Genomic DNA, 23,738 nt, shown 5'->3' on the forward strand with positions numbered 1-23,738 from the left:
AAAAAAAAAGATCACAAGTAGCTACAAGTAAAACTGTATGGAAAATAGATGCTGGGAATCGAGATTAAGGGATAGCCTAAGATGTGGTCACCACTAAACCATCAATAAATTAAGTGCCACTGAGTTGTATGGCTCTAAGTCTTCATCAATTAGATTACATCCTACTTGAAACTGTATAGTCCCAACAGGTTATAATGGTAATGAAGTTTTGTAATGAAATCAATGTGTGTTTGATCAGGGCATGAAAACTAATTAATACTGTAATATAAACATTTTTTTAAAGGACCTATTTACATCTTATCAATGAGGCCACGGAGTATATGCCATATTTGCAAAGAACCTAGCTACTTGACATCATCAGTAGTACAATAGCTACAAGGTGGTATATTTGAAGAAGCAGATGCATACATGAACAACTAGCTGTAGTTTAACTTTGTCAGAGAATGGAATGCCCTACCCCCCATTCACATGTTATAGAATTGAATCAGTTTACATAATTATAGACAATAATATTATTATTATAATTAATCTGTCCTTAGTAATTTTAGTAGTTAGAGATAAGTGGTCAGTACGTATGTGAGATTACTGTACATTATTATATTTCTCTGTCTACCTTATATTTCCATTATTGTTTGATTTGTTTCCAATAAAGTATCATCTGAGTTAACGTGTGTACACACACACATAGCTAGTAAACATTACATGATAATAATTATTACAAATTTTGCATAAAAGCCATACAAACAATACCATAAAAGTAATAACACCGTATTACTACATCATCTAAAAGACTGTTTACGTCATTATGTGTTAGTTTTTTTCATATTGCACACTTTGGACACAGCAACATTTCCTTTTCAGTCTTTAGTACTCTTGGTACACAGTAAACATGGTTTTGAGGGCAAATAGTCCACACACCACTAAAGAAGACTGCTTTGATTGGCTGAAAATATTCATCTATTTCAACTATATGTTCTAATCCTTTAGCTATTTTTAACAGCTCATCATAATGATTACCTGCAATAAACAATGTAAGCTTTGGCTTATTGAGTATAAGTTCCTTTTCTAGTTGTTGTAGACCATGAGACTCATTGTGTAACTCAGAAATTGCTGATAACTTAAGGGTCGATATTGTCCATAAAAGAAGAATGCGCTGCTTTTCACATGAAATGTCATAAAATTTTTGAACAGATGGAGGGGTTTCTTCAAAGAAAGCAAACAACTCTTGCAAGCAAACTAACAAGTCTGGAAACTGTTCACACAATGACAGGCATTTTTTCAGTGATATATATTGATCAATTTCATTTTCTACAATGTTCAAACTTCCAAGTGGTAATGGAGTACCAGCGCATACTGTGTCAGTTAACATTTTAAAAACTTGTGGTAGATACTTAAAATTTTTTGGCTGTACAAGAGGTTCTATTTTATGTTCATTTGGCAAAGAATTAGAAAATAGTTTTTCAAGGATATCATCTTGTTGCCTTTGAGTTATGGGCTCTTTCATAAATGAATGTGATATTTCGACCATTTCTTTTTTCTTCTTGATTACATTTCCATAACGGTAGCTAAAACAAATGCATTTACTACAAGCTGGACAAATAGGAGGTTGCACAACCATATTGCCTTGAGATTGCTCATCTAAAACTTGATCCAATGTGTTGATTTCAAACAAGTAGTTGCAGCAGCTCAATTGTATGTATCTAGTTTCATTCCTCATATCAGGAGCACCAACACACAAATCCTTAAATCTCTGTATTCTGCATATTCTACAAATTCGTGGACAAGGTTCTCCGCATACACCAATACAGGGATGTTTACACTGCAATATGTTTTCACATGGATGATCACATCTAGGGCGATCACAAATTTCATGGCATTTCTTAGAGCATATATAATGTGGACACTTCCATAAACAAGGCTTGTTACAAGGATCACATGGTTGACTGCAATCATGTACACAAGCCTTACGATGAGCACATGAATATTCACATTTATAATCACAAGTTGGAAATGTTATACTGATACAAGAATTTTTAACATTAGCAGGGTGACCACAAGGAAGTGAAAACACATGGAATGCACACGGTTTGTGCATCCTACCCTGATGACACTCAGTACAGTTTCCAGTACACTGGTGACCACACAATAGTTTGGTGACACATTTCACAGTACAGTCTACCGGAAGATCTTCAAAACATGGTAACTTTAATTTATGCCCACACAATGGAAAAGTTTTCTCAGATAGCTTGGTACATTTACTGTTTGACTTGTAGCATTTGCCTTCAAAAGTGTGGCCACATTTTAAATTCTTTTTAATACGGATTCTGCACTTCAAACTAGGAACATCGCTTGAATATTTCACCAACTTTTCATGACCACATGGTAACTGTCTACACACTCCTTCCTGGCATGATACTTCATCTGCAGAAACACTGCATGGCAGTTCTATATCATGGCCACAGCCAGAAAATTTCTTAACAACTTTCCTAAGACATTTTATCTCTTCAGTATTTTTACTACAAGGTAATACTACAGAATGTTTGCACTTGGAAAATTTCTTTTCTATTTTGACTTTACAATAAGTGGTGCAATCCATTCCACATTTGTTGGTACAAGGATGACCACATATTAAATTTCTGTTACAAGGACTAGGGCAACGATATTCATTAGGATCAAAACAACATGGCAATGAATGCTCATGACCACAGTGAGGCAAGTTCCTTAATACAGGAACCATACAATTAACACATGGTTGAGAACATAGCTTATCACATTTATGTGGATCAGTAGGATTAGTGGAACATGTTTTCTCACATGGATGTTGACACAGTGTTGGATCATGGTGACAAAGGATTGACTGCAAATGACCACATGAAGGATGCCTTTTATTTACAATTGTTTGGCATGGACCACAAGAATCTGAACAATGTTTTGGACACAAATGCCCTTGAAGACACCTCTTAGTACAAGGAGCCTTACAAACAAACAATTCTTCATTCAAATGACATGGAACATTTTGAATATGACCACATTTGGGTATCTTTTTTTCTACCAATACCTCACATGGTGAACAAATCTCATAACAGAGCTTAGAGCAAGGATGGCCACTGTTACAGGTTAGGGTGCATTGTGCTTTGCATTCGAATAAACTTGGTTCCAAATTACAAGGAACTTTTTGAGTGTGGCCACATTTGGGTATCTCTTTCTTTACAATTACTTCACATGGAGGACAAGTCTCATAGCATAGCTTGTGACAAGGATGACCACTGTTACAGGTTAGGGAACATGGTGCTTTGCATTCATAAAAACTTGGCTCTAAATGACAAGGAATACTTTGAGTATGGCCACATTTGGGTATTTCTTGCTCTATCATTACTTCACATGGTGAACAAATCTCATAGCAGAACTTAGGGGAAGAATGACCATTGTTACAGATTAGAGAACATGGTGTTTTGCACTTAAATAAACTTGGTTCCAAATGACATGGAACATTTTGAGTGTGGCTACAACTTGGTATAACCTTCTCTACCTTTATCATGCACTTTGAACAAGGTTGACTACATATCATTGGACAAGCATGACCTCTTTCACATTTTCTGCCACAAGGTTTTCTACATACATAATTGTTATGAGATGGATCCCTAACATGACAACAAAGATTGCAGGCATGTCCACACTCTAAACGAATACCACATAAATGAATGCAGCCTCCTTTTGGAACTTTATTAAAATCATCAACTCTATGAACTACAGTTTTCATGTCAGTATGAAGAGAACAACTTTTTAACATTAACGAGGATCCCAGTTGACCTATTTCCTCCAAATAAGTTAAAACTGCATCCCATGTAATACAGCTTTCTCTTAGCAAATCAAAATTCCCAAAACAGTAAAATCCCTTTTTGGCTCGTGATAAGGCAACACATGTACGATTTTCTTTTTTCAAAAATCCAACATTTCCATTCTTGTTGCTTCGTACAAATGATAGCAAAATAATATCATTTTCTTCTCCTTGGAAATTGTCTACTGCTGTAATCTTTACTCCCTCAAATCTGCTCCTTGGCATCAATGACTTCAGCTTAAGTACTTGACCAATGTATGCGGTCAATACAGTAATCTTACTGGGAGAATAACCTTGTTTGAGAAAATAGTTGCATAGAGCAACAACTAATTTAGCTTCTTCTTCATTAGAGTGACTCTTTAGGTCAGTGTTCTCAGTTTCAGGATACTTGTGATCAAAGAAGTACATATTGGTAGCAACCCCTCGGACATCTTCATAATTCAAGACAGATTCGTGATTATCTATCTTGGGGTAAATGTATGGACAGACTAGCCCTGCAATCTCCGGTCTCATCCTGTGTTGAATCTCAAGTGTAGCATGGGGAATACCAACTGTTATAAGGCGTTCAAAAAGAGATATATCTAAATTATACTGATGTGCAAGGTAGTTCTCATTTGGTTTAGGTCGAAGTTGCTTATGATCTCCGATGAGAATTAACTGTTGAGTTGCAGCTGTAAGACAAGAAACAATGTGAGACTCTAACACTTCTGCTGCCTCTTCTACCACTACAATCTTGGGCTTCACCCTCTGAATAATATGTTGGTACTTTGCAGCTCCAGTTGTTGTCATCCCAATCAGATCAACATCCTCCAAAACATACAAGTCTTCCCTTTGCATTATATTCTTATACTCCTTACACTCTGCCAAATAATCATCAAATTCTGTATGGAGATGATTATACAACTTATCAATGTATCTCTGCTTCCAAAACGTATAGAGTCTCCTGCGATCATACTCAGATAGTCTAAAAATATCATCAATTTTACTGACAACATTATATGTAAATGGACCTTCAGGAAAAGAAGCAAATTCTGTGGTAGGTACAGCAGTGGATGATTCACTTTTAGGCATTGGTACTTCATCATAACCATTAATGTCTTCATAATGAAACACATCAGCTGGATCATCTATCATTCGTTGTGTTTCGGCTAGTTCAGCTTCTCCTACAACACTGACAGTATCTTCTGCACCTTTGCAATTTTGATCTACCATGTCCATCTGGTTTGTTTTCTCTTCAATTGACGTCATGTTTGATGGTTTTAAAATGGTTGTACATGTGTTATCTGAAATTTCCTTACTAATCAATTCCTGCACATCTGTATCGGTTACTGCAATCACAGGTACAATTGGAGTATTGTGTAAGAAAGATCCTTTTATTTTATTTGCAGATTCAGCCTCAATACTTCTGCCATCACTACCATCATCATCATCTTCACTCTCTGAACTTAATTCATTATCATAGCAGTCACTATTGGTACCAACAGGTCTTTTGAGGTCTTCACAAGAAAGCCACAATTCAATTCCACGTACGACCTTGAATTTGTAAAGCATTATATCAGTGTCATTTACAAGAGAAAGTAATTGGGCTATATGATCAGGGGCTATGAATTCAACAAGCAAATGTAGATAAGGTTCTTTTGTCTGTTGAATGATTTTGAGCTTAAGATCAAGCTTAGTACCAGCATTGGACAGTCCTTCTTTTAATTCTTGCGTACATCCATGCACATACTTTGGGACTCGCTGACGTCTTACTTCATAATTTTTAATACAATACTTTTCAACCTTTTTACTCTGACATCTGCTACCAACTCTCACAATGGAAAAATTGTTAGTGTATGCATCGTACGCATAACCTCTCAGGTCCCAATCATTAAAATCACTTTCATCACTTCCATCACCGTCATCACTTAAATGATATTTGTCATTCAAGTCAATAATTCCTTCCAAAAATTGATCCAGAGCATGGTTAGTATAACACACTACAAGAAGTGGTGAGTTTCTATCTGGATCCCACACATGACGGTTGGTTAACAATGCCTGAACTATCTTCATCCCAATGTATGTCTTGCCTGTACCAGGAGGACCTTGAATAACTGACACTTTTTGAGTGAGCGCCATCTTTATTGCCTCTAGTTGAGACTCGTTTAGCTGAACATGTTCAACACTGGGCCAGCATTCTGGTCTGGTGACATCAAAATAATAAAGTTCACTGTATTTTTCATCAATGTCTAAAGCATCCTTCATATTAAACACTAGTTGAGAGTGATCTATGCTACTTGCTGGGGTCAAGCACATGTATGCTGGTGGTTGAACATCTCGACATTTAGACTCAATAAGAATTTCAGTGAATGGCATAGTATCAAATTCTGCATTTTGTAAGCTGTTCAGTATGTGGTAGTATGTCTCATAATGAGCCTGTGATTCAATCATCGTGTAAAGATCATGTTTATTAGATATCAATTGGAGAATATTGGCATCGCATTCCATCTTCACAGTGAGCTTGCCTTGTTTTAGCATTAAGGGATCTCTGTTTGTGACAGAAGCAAATATGATGGAGTCAAAATTATTGTTAGAGAAACACAAAAGTGACCCATAAATCAAGCGTTTGCTATGCTCCCAGTTTACTCTTTGGAACCTTGAGCTATCAAATTGTATGGACAAAAGGATTCCATCTGCACCAAAGCTTAACCCAGTAAATGCAACACCATTATAAACCCTCACATCAGAAATATCTCTACCCCTTAAACCTTCACGGAAGCCACAGACACCTCTTCTAAGTGGAGCAACAAAATCTTCTTTTAGGAGCCTAAACTGTACGTCATAGTAGTGCTCCCAGCTATCATAATAACCTTCCACAATGTTTGGATAAAGAGTGGGTAAAGAATTCGTATTTATTTCACTAGCATTGGGTAATATAGGTAAACGTCTGTATTCACAATAATTTTCTGTAAAATGATGTATAGTACCAATTGATTCCACCTCATTTCTTTGAGCATAGCAATAATTGCTAATCATAGACATAAAAGTTGCATTGCTAGTAACTTCTGGAACCGATTCTGAAACAATAAGCTTTAAATCTTCCACTGGAAGGAACACCCAAGAGCTTGGTAGTAATTTTAAGACTTCATCAAGCAAATATATTACATCGAAGAGATCTTGTGTATTTCTTATTTTTTGGATATATTGTTTGAGGTTGAGGAAAAATTTACTTGACCGAAGGCTAAATGTCTCTGCTAGAATGCGATTGGCTTTATCTCTCTTGTCAGAGTCTAAGTTATAATAAGCCAACGTGAGCTTTAAGAGAATACCCACAATTTTATGCATATCTTGCCTTTGTCCCACTCTATCAGAATTTAAAACTACTTTCTGAAAACTTTTCAAATCGTGTAATAATTCAACTGCAATGGTATCAGGTTTAGCTTCATAAAGTTGTAAAAACTGCGCAACTGTAGTACGCTTAAACTTCTGCTCTTCTCTAGGATTTTCTTGAGCTTCAAACAATGGTCTTTGATTAGCTTTAATCTGTTGGGAATTATCATTTGAATTGCCAAACCTGCTATCACCGGTAGATCCACCAACGTCATCTACAAATAAAAACCAATGATACCCACAATGATGTAAATACCACTCTTACTTTGTGTTCTACTCTCCCTCCCTTGACTTCTATGCTTGCTTCCTGAATGAAAATTACAGTGCTCTCTAGAAGCCATTACTCAATACAATCTCTAGAAAACAACATTAAATGTTAAGTAGATGATGCCACTCAACTATATAGAATATATAGTGTTTCTATCAATTTCATATTCAAGCTAGAAATTAGGGATCAAAGCAATGAAACACTGAAACAAGGATCTCATATGGGCACATAGTTCATTAGGTAGGGACTGAATTTGTGTCTAGTTAGTAGCATTGGCTATGACATCAGGTGAAGACAAGATTGCTGATGATACTCCTAATAATACAGCCTTCTTGGTTTCTTACACTTGTTTGTTAGCATTTTTGTAACATACTTTATGCATAGCTAAGAGATATATACCGCACCATAATGATGAATGTATAGTGGTAAATAAAGCTATCCCTATCATTTGTTTAGGTATAGGCATGCCTTTCCATTAATAATCACTGACTAATAAAGTGGTTCTCTTGGGCTATAGTACCGATTGGCAGGGTAGTAGGCTACGATTAAGACCCACTCGCACCAAACGTGCTATGCCAGCAAAACTTGTGACAACAGGCTGGAAATTGTATTCTAGCTTAAAAGATGCAGGATTGGCTTTGTTAAAAGTTGAGCAAATGCAACTTATCACTATTTGCATGAAAAATCAAGATAGTCTAAAGAATAGTCACTACAAAATAAAAATCTTAATAGACAAACAGTGTAGTCATACATATCTAACAAACTTGGAAAGAGTTTACTTTGTCATAAAACACTATTGCAAATAAATATAAGCACTACTGATATCATACAACTTTATATAGCCATTGCCATAACAAGCAAGCAAAGCAATTATCTCTATTTGTGACTGGGCGACATGTGGGCATATGATTTTTGCCTACTTTTTCAAACTTCCATCACTCATAACGTTTTGTACCATTATGCTACGGCAATGAAATTTTTAGCTCTTAGTACACATTTAATTGGCTTTATGATGCAAGTTACAGAATGTGAATATTCTCTTCCACTACTGAGATATGACCTATAGCATGATGGGGTGTAGTTTGTGCCCACATGCCCTGTTTTCGCAGGCCTGGTCACATTTGGTTATTGCATAACTAGATCTTTGGCTTTGGTATCGGATCAGTACGTATTTTCTGTATTGGTAGAGCACTAGTTTGTTTTATATTATCATCATTGTATCTGAAGAATAATGATTTCTGTATAAAAACAAGCCTCAAAGCCAGTGTATGCATGGTTGGCTTTGGGGTACTTAGCATACAAAAAGAAGTGAAATCCATGCAAAAACCAAGCTGTATAAAAGGGTGCAGCCTTCATAAGTCTGGGTGAAAAAGTTGTGAAATTAAAGGTAACGGCCATGAAATGACTGAAATGATGGTAATGACAATAAATAATAGCTTTGTGCATCATTAAAATTTATTATCATTAAAATCATCACAACTTTTTTCACCCAGGCTTTTGAAGGCCGCACCCTTTTTATACAGTTTTGCGTGGATTATATGTTCAGCAGGATACACAGCTTTGAATATCATAAATAATAGGCAAAGTGTGTCTTATCAATCTGCTCACTTCAACTGTTGGATGCATGATATGGAAACCACAAACAATCACTTAACATGTCTACAAAGATGTATAATAGTAGTACATGCAACTGAAATTTCTGTGATACACTTGGGATTGTCTTAAGGTAACAAGTGGTCTTGATTTTACTCAAATAATACCATCAATATTCATCATGGTGGATACTTGAAGTCGGTTTTTGGATGATACCATTTTGGCACCATATAGGTAATCCTACTGATAAGCACCGCTACACTTGACAATACCAATAATGCCTAGAACTTCTTTAGTGTACAAGAACTAGCCACTACATGAAAAATGTATGGAGAAGGATTTGTGGTAAATTTGGTACAACATATATTTCAGGCATAGTGTAATTCGCCATAATTTTCTTGCCAATTAAAATTTATCACAATAAAATGAATATGAGGCATATATTTAATATGAACATATGCATTAAAGAAGCAGAAACCACATGCAAGGTAATCAAATTGTGACCTAAGTAGTGAACTGGTACCTTCCATGATATATAGCTAAATGTATAGCACTGCATCAAACTACAATACAATACATACACACACACATATAGCTATATGTATTATGTTGTTTCATTATTACTCCAAATGATGGGCCTAATATATTACAGTACAAAAATCTTCTCTGATAGCTAGGTCATCCTTCTACATACTAGGTAATCACCTCTTTGATGCAACTTAGCATAGCTACTTACAGCTGTACTATACAACATGTCAATGACGTTTCAAGTAAGCATAGTTAAATTAGAATGTAGATTGTTTTGCATTTTCCAGCCTCAAACTTTTATAAGGTATATATAAATCCTTACATAGCTCAAGTTAATGGGCCATACCTGAGATCATTTGATGTTTATCAGCACCGTAGACTTTATCTAGGATGCATTACTGAAAATATATCATCTTTAAATTTTTGAGTACAGTAAGAGATGCAGATAGTCTACATGTCCTAAACACAATATTTTAAACCATATATTCTAAACAGGGTAGAGATGAAAACATTTTGTGATGACATACCTAAAACAGATAACTATGAAATAATGAAGCTTTGTTTATTAACAGGTGACAATGAACTTATTTGGTTATATGCTATATAGCCCTTAAATACCTGCTACTGTAGGAACAGGGAATATTCAAAACAATAGACCAGTCATAGATTGATCGTAGACCAGTCATAGATCATAGACCAGTCATAGATCACAACTCACACAGGTTTACACAGCATACCTGTGCAATTATATAAAATCACAGTGAATCTGTTTATAATGACCCAGTGTAATTCATCTTGTAAGTGGCAGCTGTACAAGCTAATCCCCCTACTCATTGGTTATATTAATTTGATCACTACACAGTAAACAATATATAGTGTATATATATGTATCATAGGTGACCACTAATTTCTGCCACAATACTCACTATAGTAACAGAAAGTAACACTGAAGCAATATGCTGATGTTACCATTACAAAAGTAGTACATCGCTAAAGTAGCAGCTACTTTTACGCAGTAACAAATTAATCCAACCTGTCTGGTAGTAACAGTAAATATAACACTTCTGTATTATATGGTCTGCTAAGCAATACTGGAACAACTACTCACAAAACAATTTGCTTCCTGGCTGTATTATCTCGTGTGCCATAAAGTGCCATAGGAAGTCATAAGAAGTAATCTAGTTGATAACAACCAATGCATGCAGATAGCAACAAGGATTGCTCTGAATCAGATAGCTGCTACGGCAAAACGACGGGCAGCGTATTCAAGAGAAACATATATTAAACACGTGTATTTGTAAGTAAAGATCCACAAACTCTTGACAAAAACCTCTTTCGATTTAACTACACGACAGTAGCTACATGAGGAGGTAATCGTCACTACTGTACACCTAATAGTAGTGATGGTTGTTACTGAAATCTGGCAGTGGTCTTTACTTACTTTTTATTGTCATTTAATAAAACAAATGTAAGATGAACTTAAGCAAATCTTGATATGCAGATGCATTATTGGTTCCAACTGAGAATTTGCCTGCTTACAGGCAACAGGCAGTACGCAAGTCTGATCTGACAATCATTTACTCAGTCAACTTAAACTGGTTTTGTGTTGAATCTCTTGGTCTCTTTTACCATTCCACTTATCAATGGTCAGCTAAACACCTCAGTGCAAATGTACATGTTCTCATAGCACAAGTTATCACTGACTAGTAATCTATAGAAACATAAAGAGTCTGGTATCACTCAATACAAAGCCAAGTCCATTAGAAACCTTTTAAGACTGTTTATATAGGCAATTACTTGTGGCTATGTAAGTAATGAAACCATGACAAACCACAAAATGTTACCCTACCATATATATACAGTAAACATCTCTTGATAATGCCGATTATCCAGCCTTCCTTTTTCTTTTTAGTATCATGCTTTGTATTTGTTTCCCTACTACAGTAATTATGAAGTGTTGAGATCTTCGTTTATCTACTGAGCAGCTATATATAGTCCGTGCTCATCAACTACTCGATCAATCGATATACTATGACGTTTAACCATGCACAATTAAAGATCTCAAATCTCATTAGTAACTTGCAATTTTGGAAGTCTCAATCTTAAACGGCTTCCACTCAACTTGACATTGCATTGAGTGATACCAGACCCTTTATGGATCAGGTGCACGAGACAATGAATGAAGCATGCATAGCTCCATGGTTCCTTCTTTAAATTGCATCATTGCTTCCATATACCACTTACATTTATTGTAGTAATAACTTGAAGATTAGTATGTAGATAGATTAACTGTGACTGGATTTTGGAAAAACGATCCAAATCGCACATTAGAAGTTCCGAGATAAACGGTTTTAAAGAATTGAAGCCAGCATAACTCTCCAAGGATAGCAAGCACGCGTATGAAATTTACACAAAAGATGTATCAACCTGTTACCTTTCAAGCCACTTCCAGTACTTGTAGCTGCTTGTACAGTTTCCCGCCAAATAAGATAGAAAATCTGAGCAGTTGGACGAGCGAAGTAGTATCACGAGTGCTCACAAAGGGGTGGAGGCTGGGGGGTGGCGGGGAGGGCAAAAGATAGGCCTCAAAATGGAGGCAGACCACGATTGGAGTCCAGACACGAGATTACAGGGCTGTGGTGGCTCCTTAGTGGCTGATATGTAGCAAAATCAACAGAGAACACGTCTGGCCAACATTATAAGGCTGTACACCAGTAAACCACTGACTCTTGCCAAGCCAGGTCCTTCACAAGGCCTGAAACCGCTATTTGAGCACTCCACACCACCCAGAAAAGATGTGTGTAAAAACCAGCCTCGTGTAGTTTGAGTAGTGCTGAGGGTCAGAACTTGTAGTACGATAGTGTAGCTATCCACTGGTGGTGTTAGTTTGATTTTGCCTGATGTGCGATTTGGATCGGTTCTGTAAAATCTGGTCACATATAAATTATTTCTGGAGCATCACGTGAGATCACGTGACCTGCCAAGAATCCTGGAGCAGTGGAAAGAAGTCTGGTCAGTGTGTGGTGGCTGGCACTGGTCATGGAGTGATTCCAAAGTATGTTTTTGTGTGTTTGGCTCCTTTACAGCCAGATGGGTATTATATGTGACTGGATTTTGGAAAAACGATCCAAATCGCACATTAGAAGTTTCGAGATAAACGGTTTTAAAGAATTGAAGCCAGCATAACTCTCCAAGGATAGCAAGCACGCGTATGAAATTTACACAAAAGACGTATCAACCTGTTACCTTTCAAGCCACTTCCAGTACTTGTAGCTGCTTGTACAGTTTCCCACCAAATAAGATAGAAAATCTGAGCAGTTGGACGAGCGAAGTAGTATCACGAGTGCTCACAAAGGGGTGGAGGCTGGGGGGTGGCGGGGAGGGCAAAAGATAGGCCTCAAAATGGAGGCAGACCACGATTGGAGTCCAGACACGAGATTACAGGGCTGTGGTGGCTCCTTAGTGGCTGATATGTAGCAAAATCAACAGAGAACACGTCTGGCCAACATTATAAGGCTGTACACCAGTAAACCACTGACTCTTGCCAAGCCAGGTCCTTCACAAGGCCTGAAACCGCTATTTGAGCACTCCACACCACCCAGAAAAGACGTGTGTAAAAACCAGCCTCGTGTAGTTTGAGTAGTGCTGAGGGTCAGAACTTGTAGTACGATAGTGTAGCTATCCACTGGTGGTGTTAGTTTGATTTTGCCTGATGTGCGATTTGGATCGGTTCTGTAAAATCTGGTCACAACTAGTGTAGCACAAACCTCTCGCATGTGGTTTAAAGAAATCATAGTAACGGCTACAGTGTCACAAAACATAAACAAATAAGTATAGGATCATGAGGCTGAGACACTTTAAAGGTTTTGGGTGTTAGGTGTGGAGGCTCCTGGCTTGAACTTGGGTCAGAATTTTTGATCTTTTCATGCATTTTAAGCTCCCAGCCACTGTCACAGTTATTTGTAATACATAGTTTCTACCTTATAAATGAAAGTAAATCTGATTAATAAAAATCTATCAATGGAAATTTTAACATTGTCATTCTGTGTACACTGTATTACAAGTCCTCAAAAATGCACACACTATTGAACAAATAAAGTAGCTAATTATCGCCAAATTTTCCAGACCTATAAGCTTTCATCGTTTACAATATACAGTACAAAAGGAAGTGACATCCATGCAAAAAGATGCCAAGCTGTCTAAAAAGGGTGGAGTCTTAAAAACACCTGGATCAAAGAATTTGAAATCAAAAATGGCAGCCAAAAATTAATAGATGCGATATTAAATTACAGCCATTTCTTGGTTGCCACCTTTTTTTACAACTTAGATTTTTAGCGTAGATAACAACAGGTTCATTAAAACACGACCATGCTTGTGCAATATGAAAAACAACATACGCATAGTTTCAAACCTGATAGCTAGCTATGGCTTTGCGTTGTACCATATTCTCGTGGTTGTGACTTGTGCACAGTATCTTTTCCACATTGCACTCACAGTGGTGTTTTAGATAACTTGCAATTTCTATTTCTAGTAGCTACATGTGTTTTTGTGTTTGGAGATGAATTAACTCCATACATGCATACACATTTACAACAATACTCTTAACGAGTTCTCATTATTGGAAATAATCAGTGTAGATACCGATTAAGGAGGAACAACAATGTTGATTATTTGCAGGAAAATTGTAGATGACAGCAGTCTGGAGCAGTCAAGAAACTGAAAATCATTATGGTCAGTCATCAATGAACTGGAGGTTATATAGCTTCTTGTATGTACAACTAAACGTTATGACTCTCTCCTCTATCATGTTCATGAAAGCTGTACCACAGACACAAAGCTACTGTCACATAACATGGGGAAAGAACCATCGATTTTGATGAAAGCAATTACAAAAAAATATCATCATTTAGGTGAGGTGAATTCTCGGACACACACTACCACAGATGAGTCAGAATTACCCAGAATTACCCAACAAGTGGGTGTGGCAAGGAAAAAAAGCAAAAAAAACTTAAATATAGTTATATGGATCAACATTAATTTTACATATTCTCTGACCATTCTGGGCAGTTTCTTGCTCTCCTGTTGATGACTGCAGCAGCCAAGCAAATATTTGTCTACATTTTGATTTGGTCAAGATCTTTTCAGTCTTAAAAGGACAAGTACACAAAATATTTGGAATTTTCAACTATAGAGTAGGGACCATGAGATACCATAATGGAAATGCACAGTAAGGATATAACACTTCTTATTGTTTTACTGTGACATAATGTCATGTACTACTCCAGCTTGTTTCAGTACAGTTTCCCTACTCTAGTTGAAAATTCCAAATATTTTTGTGTACTTGTTTGTTAACTTTTTTTTTTGCAAATAATTACTATGACTGGTGAACCCATGCATACCGCATCTGAAATAGAGTTGCATGCCCCAGCTATATCAATTATCATCAGTGAAGTATCCATTACGCTTTGTTGTCAGCTATGTTCAACCCGTTACACAGCATTATGAATCAAGAACTGTTCGAAAAGCACCTCTGCAATCCACGCATACCGAAAGAAAGAAATGGTACCGTACACCCCAGTTATATCAGTTATCATCTGAAAAGTGAAGTATCCATTATGATTCATTTTCGGCTATGTTCAAACTGTTACACAGCAATACGAATCAAGAGTTCTTTGAAAAGCACCTCTGCAATCAAAATAGTCACTATGAAAATACAGGTGATTTCTGTTACAAAAGGAAGCCATCACATGCTACAGCCAAATCGACACTTTTCGCTGGCAGCAAAGATGAATGGGACACAAAGTAGGACACTGGTGAGTCCATGAAGAATGCATTGTACATACTGCGCAGAGTTGGGGATAACTAGTTACTTTTGTAACTAAGTTATGTAACTGATTACTTTTAAAATAACTAGTAATATAACTAGTTACTTGCTTTGTAACTAGTAACTTGTAACTAGTAACTAGGAGTAATTGTCTGAAAGGTAACTAAGTTACATAGTAACTAATTACAATAGTTACATTGTAATTATAACTAATTATGCTTTAAAAGCAAGAGCACTTCAATTTTTGTGCCATATATGCTACAGCCACATTAAGTAGACAGATTCTGTGTATTGTTCTCTATGATTCAGCTTGAGTAACAGACGTAGCAATAATTAAAACTGACCTGAAATAGCAACAGAATTGTAATTTTAAGTGCACATATGTATTGTATCCCTTAATGATGCATATCTTAGCAAAATTCATGTTACAAAAGCTAAAAACAAGTCATAATTTATACTACGAAAGTAACTAGTAACTAGAGTACTTAGTTACCTTTTAAGAAGTAACTGTAACTGTAACTAAATTACATGGGATAACAGTAACTAGTTACTTTTCTGAAGTAACTAACCCAACTCTGATACTGCGGTATGCCAAAAAGCACCTCTCGGGCCGAAGCGACGTCAAACAGTGAAAAATCAAGCCCATAACCTTAGCCGTTATTGAGTTACGCTTGTCTGAAGGCATCAATCAGTCAGTCAGTAGAAAATTCTGCTTAATTTTTTAAAAATTATAGCGATTTGTTGAAAGCAAACGAGTCAATCTAAAAACTTGTTTGGGCTTAGTTTTACCTAACCATTGTCGTCAGGAAAAATTGAGATTGGTTTTTGGGTGATGTTATTTTGTGGGACATGCCCCAACCTTTGTGGCCCCTACTATACAGTACTATTGTACTGTATGATGCTAACAGACACTTCTCATATGCCCAATGCAAGCTCTGATATAATTTCTTGATACTTCATTTTTTCCTACTTGCGATCTCTGGCAGCCCCTATAGATGTTGAGCCTAGTACAAAGGGCAATTATAAGTCAGCTACTTCATGGCCACTGAGTTGTTTCCCTTATTGTAAATCATTATGCGAGGTAATGTGTAGAGAAGGGAAAATAACTTTCCTGAATTCCAGCTAAGTCACAAGATCATACATAAAGAACCTTTGACAGTTCAGTTGACCAAGCAATGCATGATGGTAAGTAAAACAGCCCTGTGACAAAGCCATGGAACAACAACCCAAAATATGAACTGCTATAGGCTGAGAATACCTACACACTGAATGTTTTTATTATTATTATTATCTAGGACCGCGTCACATACAACCAAGTACATACACCAACATGACAGCCCCCTGGTGAGGCTATTAGGTGGTGAAGGCACGATCCCCAAATCAACTCAATATGTCACAGTAGTGACAGATACAACACAATAGTGGCATCGTAACTAAAGGCCACCAGTAGCTAAGTGCCAGTACATCATTGGTGTGTATGGTAATGGCACAGTGATGTGTACACAGTATATGTAATTATGTATACAAAACATACAGGAGAGGACTATATATACATTATTGCAGTATTGTATGCAGCAATACATTATAGACAATATCAACAGATAAAAATTATTAGAAAATATACAAACGGTAATTTAAAAGTATCAACATCAACTAGATAGCTAAGGTTCATCGGTGGTGTAGCAATGGCACAGTGATGGGTGACACACTATAATTATGCATACACAACTTGCAGGAGATAGCTACACAATACTGTAAGAGTATGCAAGCCAGATGAACCAGATAAAGGAAGACAGCTAAGCCAGCAAGAACCTAGTAGCTAAGCCAGGTAAAGGAAAAAAAGATTAAGCATGTATTGAATTGCCTGACACCAACACAAAGGAAGTTCGCCATGCCAGCTGCACAAAACAAGATTGTTTACTTGTATTTTATATTGTAAAGAGCGTGGCATGTGTTTTAATGTTTTCTTGTATTGTTAATTAATTAAATATTTTATGTGACTGGCAGCTGGCATGGAGACTTGAGAAGTTACAAACATAAAAATTTACTTGTAATCTTCTTGTTTACGTGTAAAGTGACCTCTCGCTCTCCTGCAGTCACTTCACAGACATTCACTAATCTTCTCCTTCACACAATCTGTAATTAAGCAAGGGTATGGTACTGGGCCATATCAAAACATGCTATTGCAATTTGTAAAGTCAGAATGGAAAAAATGGCAAAATCAAATTTACAGCCAGTAATCATTTTATCAGCAATATTGTACATTACCAGTGTCCTTTGTTTGTTTTCTGCCCTTAGATCATGAAATGGACTGATTAAACACTGATTTTTTCAAAGGTTTCAGGATGGATGGATCACTTTTTCAGTTTCTCCAATACAAACTCCATACATCTTACATCATTTTGTATATTTAATAATTGCAAGCACTAGACACAATCAATATCATAAAACTTAATATCATGCATTGAACTCCTTATGAATTGCTCTATCCGATTCCGGCCGAACAAAATTCGTAATCGCTATGGTAACGGCGTGATGCCGCTATTTAATTAGTACTAGTAATAGCATGGGTAGCAGTGAAATTTGGGATAAATATCACGAGTGTTGTATTGGAAATGGGGATAAATTTCACGAGGCAAAGCCGAGTGAAATTTACCATTTCCAATACAACAAGAGTGGTATTTATCCCAAATTTCACTGCTACCCATGCTATTCCCAGTTAATACCATACTCGCTACATATACGCATGCTGTGCATTAGCGTTGCTATGTACGCAATTTGTCACTATGTACTAAACATGTGTCAACACTAATTGTTAACATAAATTCTAGCCAATGAAATTGCAATTACAACTTTTTCACTGCTACCAGTGAAATACGGGATAAATTTCACTGCTACTATTGAGACTTTTGTATGGGCAGTGAAACAGGTATGGTATTAGTACTAGTAATAGCATGGGTAGCAGTGAAATTTGGGATAAATACCACGAGTGTTGTATTGGAAATGGGGATAAATTTCACGAGGCGTGTTGTATTGGAAATGGGGATAAATTTCACGAGGCGAAATGGGGATAAATTTCACGAGGCGAAGCCGAGTGAAATTTATCCCCATTTCCAATACAACACTCGTGGTATTTATCCCAAATTTCACTGCTACCCATGCTATTACTAGTACATATACGCATGCTGTGCATTAACAACGCAATTTGTGACTATGTACTAAACACGCGTCAACACTAATTGGCGCTACATTGTTAACATAAATTCTAGCCAATGAAATTGCAATTACAACTTTTTCACTGCTACCAGTGAAATACGGGATAAATTTCACTGCTACTATTGAGACTTTTGTATGGGCAGTGAAACAGGTATGGTGTTAGAATGCAAAATTCGTGAGTTGCTCTCCAATGGATTTTGTATTGCGTAAGTTGCTATTTACCATCGTTTGTAATTTGCAAGCTGTAAACACTTTAGCTTCGAATAAATTTTGTTACCATCGGATAGAGGAGTGTTATGCGTGTATAATGGCGGCCGAACAATTTTGATACCGCCTTCAGAACCAGAGTTATGATGAATAATGTAACTTAAAACTAACTTACCTCCATAGGCTGCTGTACATTGATTTTACGCATAATAATATTTTACGGAAAATTGTAATGTATGGGTTAATTTGACACGAGTTTTGATATGCGTTATATAGAATTACACGTATGGTCAAGTTATCAGCATGAATGGGCACAACGATTATACGTTTGTGCCTTCATTCACAGTCGAATTGATTCCCGGTTAGTTGATGTCTCTAGGCCTCGTAGTTTTCTCAAACATTAATTATTTATTTATTATTTATGATGTAATTTTAACCGCATTTCGTATTATTCTTAGTACTTGGTTGTATAATATAGCTTTACAGTGGCTAGCACTGAAGGTCTGACAGCAACATGTGCAGCAGCCTATGTAGTTTACCTAACTTAACAAACGGAAATTAGAGACTTAAACATTACTTAACCTACAACAGCTAACAATAAGGTGACAGAAAAAGGTACCCTATCCCAGGATTCGAACTGCAGGCCACCATCTAGTCAGACACCACACCAAGCCTCCAGGATTGATAAACATGCCAACATGGTATATTTGACTACTATGGGTAAAATATCAGAGGCAGCATGGAGAAGAAAAAAGAAATGACCTGGGTAGCATCCAAGCAGCAGTCTATATGCCAGGTCCCACAACTACATTTGAGAGATATAGAATCTTTCAATTTAGATTGCTTGGAGGTATTGATTATCAGATGAGGTATTTACGATCAGATGAGGTATTTATGATCAGATGAGGTATTTATACAGAATAAGAAGCTTGATTTTGCCTATAACCTCAGACAGTTGAAGGTAGCACATCAATAGAGACAAAAGTTGAGATAACAAGCTACACATTTTTTATTTGTGACTTTCCTATAAACTTGACATTACTTTCAGTGATCGATTTAGTAACTGCCTCCAGATAACCTAATTCCCTAGATTACCATCGAACAAATAATAAATGAAACATCTAATGCTTTGATGGAATGTTCTAACTTCTGAAGATTTATAATATTTGACAGATGGCTTTTGTTTAGATTTGAAGTAGAGTTAATAGGAACAAATCGCTTTGCTCTTCAAGAACAGGGTACCCATTCAACAGTTCTCAAGCAGATATAGTGACTTCTGCACGGATTCATCATACATAATTGTACAAGAGCCATCCTGAAAATATAATTGCTTGATAACAACCCCAGGAGGTCCATCACTCTTCCCCAGTCATTTCATGTATATGCTTGAATTCACAGGAAGAAAGTCTTTGGAGTACTGCAATGTTAGTTATCTTGATTGTGTAGCCATGAATAAGACTTGGGTTTGAATGTGTAGCCAGCTAATTGAGTAAGCAATGAAATTTTAACAAGAAAGCAATTGGTGACATGCATATATAGTATCACCCTGACAACAAAAAAAATGAACTTGAGCATAATTTAAAGCCAACACATGTAAAAAAATTGCAATCACAGTGGTGGGGTTTTCCAGTTTCTGCTGACAACTGTAACATACTGACAACATAATTTGAGATGGCACTTTAAGAGCTCTTAACATATCAAATATCAGTTGCATGGAAATGAGCCAAATGCATTCTTTAACACCAAGGAAAGTGATCATCACTGGTTTCTTAAAGGAAGAAGCATATGATAGAACTGACAGGCCCATAGCCAGAGGGGGTTCGGAAGAACCGCCCTCTTGGGAAAAAGGTCCACAATTTCAGTAAAAAGGTCCCCAATTTTAGCAAAAAGGTCCACAATTTTAGTATACAAGTCCAAATTTTCAGTAGCAAAAGTCCATTAGCTCCAGTTTAATAAACACCACTAAGAAGCTAAATGTAGTGCTCCGAGTAGCTGGTTCATTCAGTGCTTGTCATGCAATGCAAGATCGAGATACTCTAATAGAGCAGTCAACCACCCTAATAGAACAATCACCCTAATAAAACAATCACTCTAATAGAACAGTCACAATTGCGTTTTCTTCTAAAATCTGTATGTAATTACTTAATTTATTTACAAAACCATGTTGTTGTCTAAACTAGAACTTGCATAATATAAAAATTTTGGTGGGCAAGCCCCTCCCATGCAGAGCCCATAAATAGCATCCATGCTTCAATGCACGATCCAACAGAACGCTCAATCTTTCCCATTCTTATTCACTGTGACATTCCAATATATTATAGACACAGATGGTATAATCACAGATGGTATAATTACAGCAGCAGTAGAGATATTTCCCAGATGTCATCCAAATAGCTGGTCTTGAGCCTACCTAAAAATTGTTATTTTTATTGACTGAAATGCCACTAAATTCAACCTTTTAGTGTCTATTTTCAAGAAATTTCCTGGGGGGGCATGCCCCCAGACCCCCTATTTGCACACCATAATGTAATCCATATAAAAAGGGCCTCAAAATAGGTCCACTTTTTTTCTAAAAGAACCTACCCAGATAAAAGTCTGGCTACGGCCCTGGAACAGCTGATAAAGAGTACACATACATGTTTAAAAATACCAGGTAGACCAATGATGAAGCCCTTTTGAACACTAGTATCAATTACGTTATTCTTTAGAAGGTAATCCTCAATGTGATAGCTAACAATCTTCTGCTAACAGAAGTGAGGGCAACTGGATGAAAATTTGCTGGATTAGAGAATCACCTGAACTGTACATCGACTCTTTAAATATGTGCAAACCCCAACAAGCTGGGGAGAGCCTTTCTTATTAAATAAGGTCAATGCAGACAGGTAGTTGAGGTGAAAATAAGTAATGCTATCCAACCTGGGGCAAGTCTTGCATGGCCAGACCGCCTTTTTCTCTTTGTCATTGGGTAGGGAGAAAAAAGGGTCTGGTCCAATTCGAATCCCATACTTGTATTGGCACTCACATGACTACCCGGATAATTGGGTAAGCGTTAACCAAATTGCATTTTAAAACCCAATCAATGTAATGATTTAATCGGATAGTCTTCTATTGATTCACAGGTAAGCAAAGTCTTTGGGTTATTGTTGTAGACTCCACTATGGTAATTTTAATACAATGGAATTTAAGTACATGGCCTGCAGCTGGAACCATATATAAATACTGCGATAAGTAGTGACATAACCACTGTTGAAGTGTCAAGGTGATTGCGGGATTCAAACCGGACCAGACCCTTTTTATCCATGCCCAATGACAAACAGAAAAAAGAGGTCTGGTCACGCGATACTACCTGTGGCAGATTTCACTGAGCAATCCTAATTACTTAGCTTATAGTTAGCTAGTTAACAAAATATAATTCCCTGTACATGATATGGACAAATATAGACGGCCCATGAGTTATATAGGAACCTGTACTTTACGTCGTTGTTCCTTTCCTTGTTATTAAAGCAAGTTGTAAAGTTTCAGCAGCTAACTACTCATGATCTTTAATCCCCGGTACACATATCGATCCTTGTGTGTGTGCGCGAACCATAAAAGTGCCTTACTTTTAGGCTTAATCCCACACTCAGGGTGAATCCAAAGAGTGGTGAGCACGTTGTCCTTCTGACGTCTGACCAAAACGAGCTGGAAGTAAATCTTGAAGTAAATACCAACCAAGATACCAACAAAACCGCGTGAACAGAGAAACGCACATAAAACTAATTAGGCCTATAGGCCGAGGGGTCCGCCACGACCTTAAAATCCTGTACGAGATTCCGAATCCCACTAAATTTCAGGCAAGATTCCGGATTCCAAGAAATATTTGAATTACTGAAATCCAATTAACAAAATTAAAATCCTGTACTCAAACAAAATTAATGACACGCTAGCCCTACAGCAATGCGTGGAAAGGTAACAGCTACCTCGAGCTACTCTCTTGGATAGACGATCAGTGCCTCGGATGCTCTCCTCGAATGCCGGCGAGCTCAGACGATGCTGCTCAACTTCGTGTTCAACTCGCACCTAACTCGGCACCTAAACTTCATTAGCTACTCATTGTAGACTTCGCTGTACCTGGGATAGGCTCTGGATTCGCCTTGTGGTTCGCTGTTAATCGGAGACACAACTACAGACTCGGCAAAACTCGAGACTCGACTATTCAGCAGTTCGACTCTACACTCGTGCTCTGTTGAATCCATAAAAGCTCTTAAACACCTATATAGACACAGTAAGTTTAAAGCGAAGTGAAATTAACAGCTCAAGGCAAGCTATAACAGGCCAACAAGCTTATAGCTGCATCTCGAGCTGCATACCACGAGTTGCTCGCTATTAGAATATCCGGAATTATTCGGAAATTCACGGACTTTAATCAACCAAAAGATTCCAGATTCCAAGGCAAGATTCCAGATTTTGTGCGAGATTCCGAGGGATTCCAAATGACTTGTACGGGATTCCAGCCCGTGACGGACCCCTCGCTATAGGCCGATATACCGGGGGTAGCCTACTCCTTTGGCTGTAGCTAATAGTGTTTTTTTTTCTTCTCTGCTTTACCAGCTAGACGCTGGAGGCAGAGCCTGTATGAGGTGTTTATGCGGCCCGGACTCTCGGCCATCTACTGATTGGCATGGGCGAATGCAGGGAGCTAGTGCTGAATTTTAACTGTCACTCTGGCAGCCAGTTCACTACTGCTCCAATAAGTGCTATCAGAATAATATACAGCAGTATTCGCTGTTGTTTGGTAACCTCTACTCTAGAACGGGATTTAAACTATAGCTAGTGGCATCATACCCTCACTGGTCCCCAGTGTTGGGCAAGTTACTTTTTAAAAGTAACTAGTTACATATTACTTGCAACTGAAC

At 37.2% G+C, this 23,738-nt stretch overlaps 1 protein-coding gene and 1 long non-coding RNA gene across 2 annotated transcripts; one reads left to right on the forward strand and one right to left on the reverse strand.

Annotated features, from left to right (window-relative positions):
* Window positions 1-660: 660 nt before the first annotated feature.
* LOC136263291 (NFX1-type zinc finger-containing protein 1-like) lies at window positions 661-22,575 on the reverse strand. The gene is made up of 3 exons (XM_066057804.1): window positions 22,446-22,575; window positions 7,473-7,563; window positions 661-7,422 (listed from the first exon to the last, which is right to left on the reverse strand). The coding sequence occupies exons 2-3, from the start codon at window positions 7,546-7,548 to the stop codon at window positions 821-823; spliced, it is 6,678 nt and encodes a 2,225-aa protein (XP_065913876.1). The 5' UTR covers window positions 7,549-7,563; window positions 22,446-22,575; the 3' UTR covers window positions 661-820.
* Window positions 18,810-19,093, forward strand: LOC136265186 (uncharacterized). The gene is made up of 2 exons (XR_010705421.1): window positions 18,810-18,842; window positions 18,894-19,093. It is a non-coding gene; the product is annotated as an uncharacterized lncRNA (long non-coding RNA).
* Window positions 22,576-23,738: the final 1,163 nt, after the last annotated feature.

The sequence above is a fragment of the Dysidea avara genome, chromosome 8 (assembly GCF_963678975.1).
Source record: "Dysidea avara chromosome 8, odDysAvar1.4, whole genome shotgun sequence".
In the NCBI taxonomy this organism is placed as follows: Eukaryota; Metazoa; Porifera; class Demospongiae; order Dictyoceratida; family Dysideidae; genus Dysidea; species Dysidea avara.